The 7,490-nt window shown below is 54.3% G+C and overlaps 2 protein-coding genes across 3 annotated transcripts; both read right to left on the bottom strand.

Annotated features, from left to right (window-relative positions):
• Positions 1-24: 24 nt before the first annotated feature.
• RPL36 (ribosomal protein L36) lies at positions 25-1,707 on the bottom strand. The gene is made up of 4 exons (XM_054562226.1): positions 1,643-1,707; positions 1,369-1,463; positions 268-402; positions 25-151 (listed from the first exon to the last, which is right to left on the bottom strand). Exons 2-4 carry the CDS (start codon positions 1,459-1,461, stop codon positions 62-64), a joined length of 318 nt encoding a protein of 105 aa, XP_054418201.1. The 5' UTR covers positions 1,462-1,463; positions 1,643-1,707; the 3' UTR covers positions 25-61.
• Positions 1,708-2,576: 869 nt separating this feature from the next.
• Positions 2,577-6,568, bottom strand: HSD11B1L (hydroxysteroid 11-beta dehydrogenase 1 like). 2 transcript variants are annotated; one of them, XM_054562286.1, is made up of 9 exons: positions 6,244-6,568; positions 5,717-5,899; positions 5,405-5,523; positions 5,191-5,321; positions 4,495-4,606; positions 4,043-4,134; positions 3,592-3,685; positions 3,297-3,462; positions 2,577-3,220 (listed from the first exon to the last, which is right to left on the bottom strand). In XM_054562286.1, the coding sequence occupies exons 3-9, from the start codon at positions 5,475-5,477 to the stop codon at positions 3,025-3,027; spliced, it is 864 nt and encodes a 287-aa protein (XP_054418261.1). In that variant the 5' UTR covers positions 5,478-5,523; positions 5,717-5,899; positions 6,244-6,568; the 3' UTR covers positions 2,577-3,024. The 2 variants fall into 2 exon arrangements, with proteins under 2 accessions (XP_054418261.1, XP_054418263.1); XM_054562288.1 differs by lacking the exons at positions 4,495-4,606; positions 5,405-5,523; positions 5,717-5,899; positions 6,244-6,568 and having other exon boundaries at positions 5,191-5,279.
• Positions 6,569-7,490: the final 922 nt, after the last annotated feature.

Below are 7,490 nucleotides of genomic sequence, written 5' to 3'. Positions count from 1 at the left end.
CAATGCCACCACAGGAGCCCCGAATTTCTGAACAGGTTTTATTACACAGAGGGGATAGGGCTCAGTCCTTCTTGGCTGCTGCCTTCCTCATGGCTGCAAGGACATTGCTCAGCTCCTCTCTCTTCCTCTTGGCACGGATGTGTGTCCCCACCTGCCAAGTACAGAGGTCCATCAGCCTGGGTCCTCTTTCACTCTTGCCCCTACCACCCTCCTCTCACCCTCTTGGCAGAGACCTATGGTCCCACCCGCCACCAATGGCCCACTTACCCTTTTCTTGATAAATTTCAGGGCTCTCTTGTCCTTAGAGACTTTGAGCAGCTCCATGGCCCGCCGTTCATAGGGGGCAAAGCCACACACCTCTCGGATCATGTCCCGCACGAACTTGGTGTGCTTGGTGAGGCGCTGGGGAGCACAGGAGGCCATCAGCATGAACTCCAAGGCCAGACTGCTTAGGGTCACGTCTGGGCCTCCAGCTGGAGCATTCTGACCGGGTCTGGTACAATGGAAGCAGGAATCCTCCCTATCCCCGCAATGTCATCAACAGGCCACACATGCCTGGCTCTTTGCACAGGCTGTTCCCTGGGCCCAGAATTCTGTCCCATCGGACACAGGCTACCACCACGGAGCTGAGGCTACTTAATGAATATGCTGTAACAAATCATAAATTGTTAACTGAACAAGTCATTGTGGGTAGTTATGATCCAGGCCTTTAACTTCTTGGTGAAAGGTTTTTGAGTAAATCCTGTCCACTTATTTTGTACATCCAGGTTAACACATCTTTGAAATGCCAGAGTAATACCCTTGGAAAGTGTGACCACCCTCGAGACCACACAATCTTAGCTGGCCTGTAATCCAATCCCAGCCTCGCTTTCTCCCTTAAATTCCCTCAATTTCAAATGCATAAATGAAATTGCGAAACGTCCATTTCCGGAAAAATTTTTAGATCTTGCTTCCAGGCAATTGTCAGGTTGGTTCAAATATGAAAATCCTCTATAGGTTTGGACATGTTACACAGAAGAACCCATAAATCCTGACCACCCTGAAACTCGGAGAATCAGCTTTTCTCTTTACATTCCAACCTCGACCTCCCTCCTATTCTATTGGACAAACATCTACTCGTGACCCAAACTCGCTCCACCTGCCCCAGCAGCCAGGTGCACGGCCCAGAAGGCCGTTCGCCGCTCAGACGTATTCCACTTCACTCAGTGCTCTGACGTGCCCGACACCCTTCTCCCTTCCACTCAGCCCAGCGCAGGACTCCCCACTGCCCTCAGTAGCCTGGCGCCTTTGCCCTGGCCGCGCCCTCCGCCCGAAGGCCTTTCCCACCTCCCTCCTAGAATCCACCAAGCTCGTGCCCCCGGAACTCACCCCGCGGCGGCGGCTGTGCCTCGGCTTGCTCACGTTCTTTGTCACTTTGTGGCCTTTGTTGAGGCCCACGGCCATGGGGTAGCGGAGGGCCATGGCTGCGGACAGGGATGGGGAGAGGTGGTAGAGATGAGCCCCAGCTCGGCCACTGCCGCCCGGTACCCCGCGTCCCGGACCCCTCGCGGTCGTTCGCTGCACCCAGTCATCTCCCCGAGCAGCACCAGGGTCCCCAAGGTCTGGATGGCGGCAGATCCAGCACGCTCCGGGACCAACTAACCTGCTATTCCTTAATGGCTACCGCAGTGGAAGGGCTGATGCCGCGCGGAACTCTGGGGATATCTATTCCTCGTGGGTTGTGCGGGCCAGAGAGGCATTAACGCTGCGAGCACCCCCTGGCGGCTGGAGGATTCTCTGCCGTCTCCCTGAGCAGGCACGTTTACCTCCGCGGACCCTAGGGAGGAGTCGGAGTTGTGGGCGTCCCTGTGGCTGAGGTGCCTCTCTATTCCAGAAGGTAGAAAGTTCCCGCTAGCTGACGCCAAGGACTGCACTTTCCAATACACACATTTCTCCATTCGTAGAGTGAAGGCAATAATAGGACATATTCCAAACTGTTTAAACAAGATACAATGGTATCTGGCACAAAACTTCTGTAAGTGGACGTATTTTTAAATTATTTTGTAAACGAAGGTACTTTATATGAGGCCAAGTTCTGAGCTAGGGCTGAGGAAGGTGATGTGGTATATCGCTTGCTAGAGGCATCTGATATAATTTGATTTAATTTTAGGTGGTGCAGAGATGAAACACGATGGGTACAAAAAATTTTTTTCCTGTTTTTTATCTTTAAATCCTAATGTTAAGTGTGTAGTGCCTGGTGCATGTTATCATTATTCGTGTACAAATCATGTAATTTGTGCAGCAAATAGAACCTTTGGTCCACACTCAGTACCCTTCCTTCTGACTTCCTGGGTGAGCCCATCTCTCCCAGCCTGTTTCTCCACCTGTGAAACGGCGTTTAGGGGTCTAGTACACACATCCCCTCTTCCCTGCCCACTGCCAGCAAATTGGAAGGACCAAGAAATTTCAACAATAGATGTGCAAAGAAAAAAAGGGACTTTTATTATGAAAAGGGAGGCCGGGGCCAGCGCAGAACACATTCTTTTCCTCCTCCTTCTCCTTCTCGGACCCCACCATTGGGTAGATAGCTTTGCGGTTCTCCCTTGCTTGGGGCAAAGGTGGGTGATGCTTCCAGACTGAGTGAATGGAAAGAACAAATCAGGTGTCTCGGGTGGGAGACAGAGAAGGTTCCAAGGGTGGCTCAGTGGTTGGTGCGACCTATTTGAAGTGACCAGGGCCCTAGGGGCTGACTTGCCATATCACCTCTCTGAGCCTTAGTTTCCCCACCTGTGAAATGTAAGCAGTGATCACATCAACAATGACGACCAAGAAGACTGAGGTAGTGCCTTCCAAGTCTCTGACAAGGTACTGGCACGCAGCAGCTGCTCTCATACTTGGAGATTTCATTGTTTCCAGGTGCAAGTAGTTTTTCTCGGTTTTCCTTTTATGTCTTGGCAACACTATTCCAGAGGTGTGTCTTTGTCCTGCCTTCAGGATGGCTGGATGAAGGGTCCCCCTCTAAGATGAACAGGCTCTACCTCTGGCTCAGGCAGCAGCAGTGACAGTGACATTGAGCTCCTGGCGGATGAACCAGGCTCTTGGACGAGGCAGCCAGGCTCGAAGCAGGCAGAGCACGTGGAAGCGCCAGGGGTAGAAGACGCGGGAGGTGCGCGTGGCACTGCCACGAATCACAGCTAGGGCTGCCTTGGGTCCCAGGGCTGACTTGGCTCTTGTGACACCCCTGTGCACAGGAGGACGTGGTGGGGGCTGCAGCTGGGTGGCTCCCCACAACCCCCAGTTCATGTCTCTGGCCTTACCTGACTCCCTCAGCAGCTGAGGCGTGATCCTGGAGGCCGAGGACACACATAGTGATGGCCACGTTCACATCCTGCACTTCCAGCTCCCGCCGTAGGGAGCCGAAGAAACTGTCCAGTGCGAACTTGGCCGCTGAATAGGGGCTGGAGAAGGACCTGGGCACGCGGCCTGAGGGTGCAAGAAGGCAGCAGCTGAGCTGCCTCACGCTGCTTCCCTATCTCGAGGAAACCCTGCCTCATCCAGGCTCTCCTGCATCAGGCCTGTGGCCTCCCCACTGCCCGCCCCACGTGCACGCACCGAGAAACGAGGACACCACCACCAGGGAGCCCTTGCTGTCCGTCAGACTGGGCAGCGCCAACGAAGTCAGTTGCACGTAACTCAGGAAGTTCACCTGGAGGCGGTGACTGCGAGTGACGCAGCAGAGAACCGAAGCCAAGAAGGTGGGGGCAAGGGGCGAAACCTATAAACCTGGGGGCGGGTCTGGTTAGGGATGGGCAGGCCCGAGGACTGGGGCAGGGTCTTGGAAGGAGGAGCTGAAGCTCAAGCCTAGGGGAGGAGCCAAGGCCTAAAGAGGGTGGAGCCTAGAGCCAGGGGGCGGGGCCTGGGGCAGAGGACCAAAGAGGAATGGGGGAAGAGGGTGGATCCTGGGGAGGGAGGGAGCGCGGGCTGGTGTGAGGAGCCAAAGTTGAAAGGGGGTGAAACCTAGCAATCTTAGAAGTGGGACCTGGGGATAGGAGGGGCAGAGCACCTGCATGAGCCAGGCTGTCCCCTGAGCACTGAGGGCCCGTGTGCCTGCTGGGGCAGCACCGAGGTGGTTCAGTACGAGGTAGTCCAGCCCGCCTGTCCAGGAGAGGCCCATCAGCTAAGGGGCAGTCCTTGAGGCTCCGTCCCTTGAACCCCTACCTAGCCCTAATCCTCAAACTGGCAAACTCTACCCAGAGCATTGACTCAACGAGCTTCACCCTAGACAGAGCCTCCCACCCCCCCCCACCCCCAGGTTAAAGATACCCCTGCCCCCCACTCCCTGGATCCTGCCAGGCTTGCCCCTAATCCGTAGGGCCCCCTTGGATGCAATGAGGTTTTACCCCTAGTTACGCCCCGGAACTTTGTAAGTCTCCTCCCACAAACACCCGTTACTACCACACCCCCACACCCTTAAGGCCTAGTCCAAGGTCCCACACTCCAGGCCCCGCCCCTCACCCAGCTTGTCCAGCGCAAACTGCACCACGCGCTCTGGCACCTCACGGGAGGCCATGTCCGCAGCGATGTAGAAGACCTTGGGAGCGCCCAGCTTCCGGCAGTTCCCTACCACCTGGGAGGCCAGAGCTGCCCGTGGGCCCCTCCACCCCAGTTCGCTCCCTCCCCTACTCTGAGCCTCGTGTTCTTTTCCCAAAGCTTTACCTCTGGGGTTGCAAGCTGGCGGCCCGTGGACCAGAATAAGGGATGTTTTGTTTGCTCAATTATCAACATTTAAAATTTAGGATTTCAAATAAATCTCAAGGTTTCTGGCCCCTCTTGAAATTCTGGAAGGTTTGTCTCTAAGAGCTGTACATTTCCTTGGAACATTCTCTTGCTAAGAAATGTCCTCCCACCATCCTGTTGAGTTTGAGAACCCTGGCTATCATCACAGGCTTTGGACACTACCAATACTGCCGTTTCTTGGGGCACACTCCCTGCTTTACACTCACTGTCTTACTGCATTTACCCAATACCATAACCCACAAGAAGGCACTTTTATCATCTCCATTCTGCAAAGGAGGAAGTTAGGGCTCAGGGAGGTTAAGCGACTTGCCCAAGTTCACACAGGAAGCCTGGATCTTTGTCAGGATTCAAACCCAGGCCCCATTTTCCACCCCACTCCTGACCCCAACATTAAACTTGAAATACGTGTCTCACCTTCTGCAGAAGGGCCTCAGTGTGGGCAGTGAGCACCAGGTGGGAGCCCAGACGGGCATAGTGATATGCCAGCTCCTCCCCAACGCCTGCACTGGCCCCTGTCAGCAGCACACGGGCTCCCTGGAGGCTAGCTGGCAGTGAGCAGGGGTGGTCAGCCTAGGGGGTGCACAGGACAGCTGACCTGATTCCTCCCTGTCCCACCCCAGGCACTCACCTGGGTTGAAGTTGTCAGCCCAATAATAGGCGAAGAATAGGGCTCCCAGCCCTGTGAGGAGCAGCACCTTCATGGCCTTTTCTGGCTCTGCAGGGAGAGGGAGGGTGGCCGGCACAGGCCTGGCCCACAGCCACACCTGTTTCCCCAACTTCCCTTTGTTCAAAGAAGATCCTCCTGGCCCCTGGACCTGCCCCTCTTCTCCATCTCCACAGCCACCACCTGGTCCAGGTCACCATACAGGTCTCCTGAACCACTGTACCAATCTTTGGGGCTTCCCCCCACCCCTCAGAAAACAGCAGAATCACATCTTACCTCCCCTTGCTGAAAATCCTCCTTGATTTATCTAGGAAAAACCACACTCCTTGATGGCCAAAATGCCCCTCTTGCTCACTCTGCAATTTGCCACTCCAGCCTCTGTGCTGTTCCTCAGAACCAGCCAGCTACCCTCTGCCTCAGGGCCTTTACACTGGCTGTTCCCTCTGCCCAAAATGCTCTCTGCAAATAAATCCAATGGTTTACTTTCACTTTCCAGTCTCAGCACAAAAATTACTTCCTTCCAGGGTACTTCCCTGACCTCTTTTTCTTTTTTTTAAAAAAAGATTTATTTATTTATTTTTAGAGAGAGGAAGGGAGGGAGAAAGAGAGAGAAATACCAATGTGTGGTTGCCTCTCGTGTGCCCTGCACTGGGGACCTGGCCCGCGACCCAGGCCTGTGCCCTGACTGGGAATCCAACCGGCGACCCTTTGTTCACAGCCCGACCCTCAATCCACTGAACCACACCAGCCAGGGCCCTCTTTTTCTAAAGCACTTCCCTTCCTAGTCCCTCCTCCTCCCTTACCTCTAGAACTTTTACCTCCATCTCCTCAAATCACCTTGATGATTTGTTTCACCTTGATGATTTCTTTCATGTTCACTGTCCCTCTCTTCCCCTAGACTGTCAAGAAGAAAACAAAAGCCTACTTCTGTTTTTTTTCACCGTTAGGTCTTCAGCTCACCAAACTGTGCCAGGTGCTCAAAAGATACTAGATTGACACTTGAATGTGGGAGGCAAGAGCTGGGGGAGCTCAGAAAGACCACTGTGTCTGGAGATACTCAGGAGTAATCGGAAAGTCCCATGTCATGAGGGTTAAAATATGACGTCAGCTGTGCGAGCGATTTACTTGTTCTAGAGACAAGGCAAAAGAGAGAAACAGGCTGCATGCTTAACGTTTGGGGAGTCATGGGTCTTCCTTGAAAAGGACACAGGCCTATCACATCTTGGGGATTCTATCCCCTGGACTCAGTGAGACAGAGGAGAGGGGAACTTCTAGGACCCAGGAGGCTGAGAGGTGGTGCAACTGGAGAGTCCCCATACCACCAATTTCTACATCCAACCCTATGCCCTTTGCTCCCAGGCATCTTCCCTGGTAAGATCCCCCATCTTCCCACTCCGTTCCTCCCACCCTGTCCTATCCGTGCAGCCAAAGGGATCTCTGTAGAAAGTCTGGCGTGCCCCTTTCCTGCTCTAAACCCTCCCAAGGGCTCGCCACTGCCCCAGGTGGAGACCAAACTCCTCACAGCCCACAAGGCCCACAGGGTCTGGCCTCTGCCCACGTGTCCATTCCCATCTTCCCCAAGTCCTGTCTATGAATCAGTTATGAGAAAAGTTAACTTCTCGAACTTTCCCCGGTCACACCAGCCATTCTCTTAGCAGGGAACGCACTCCCACCTCTTTCATTTGCAGAGAAAATCCGTGAAGCCCCTCAGCTCAACCCTCTTCCCATCCCTGGCCTTGAACACAGCAGCCCCAAAAGGGAAGGCTGAGTTGGATGGAGGGATAGATGGGTGAGTGGGTGGGAGGAAGAATGGATGGATGGAAGGATGGATGGATGGATGAAGCAGCCAGGCTGAGGCGGGTAAGAAATAGGGAAACCATATCCTCGCGGAATCCACTTGTCCTTTGATATCGCCGGGCCTCAGTTTTACATCTGGACAAAGGGAGAGTGTGACCCGCTCTGCGTTCCCCAACTGCTCACTCACCCACTCGGGCCTCAGTTTCTCCCGCTGTCCACCGGCGCTAGGGTCCCTGACTGGGAGCGACGGGGC

The sequence above is a fragment of the Pteronotus mesoamericanus genome, unplaced genomic scaffold (assembly GCF_021234165.1).
Source record: "Pteronotus mesoamericanus isolate MK-2021 breed Mesoamerican mustached bat unplaced genomic scaffold, CSHL_Meso_final scaffold_636, whole genome shotgun sequence".
In the NCBI taxonomy this organism is placed as follows: Eukaryota; Metazoa; Chordata; class Mammalia; order Chiroptera; family Mormoopidae; genus Pteronotus; species Pteronotus mesoamericanus.
Note: the sequence above shows the minus strand (reverse complement) of the source record. Positions and strands in the feature narration are given on the sequence as shown.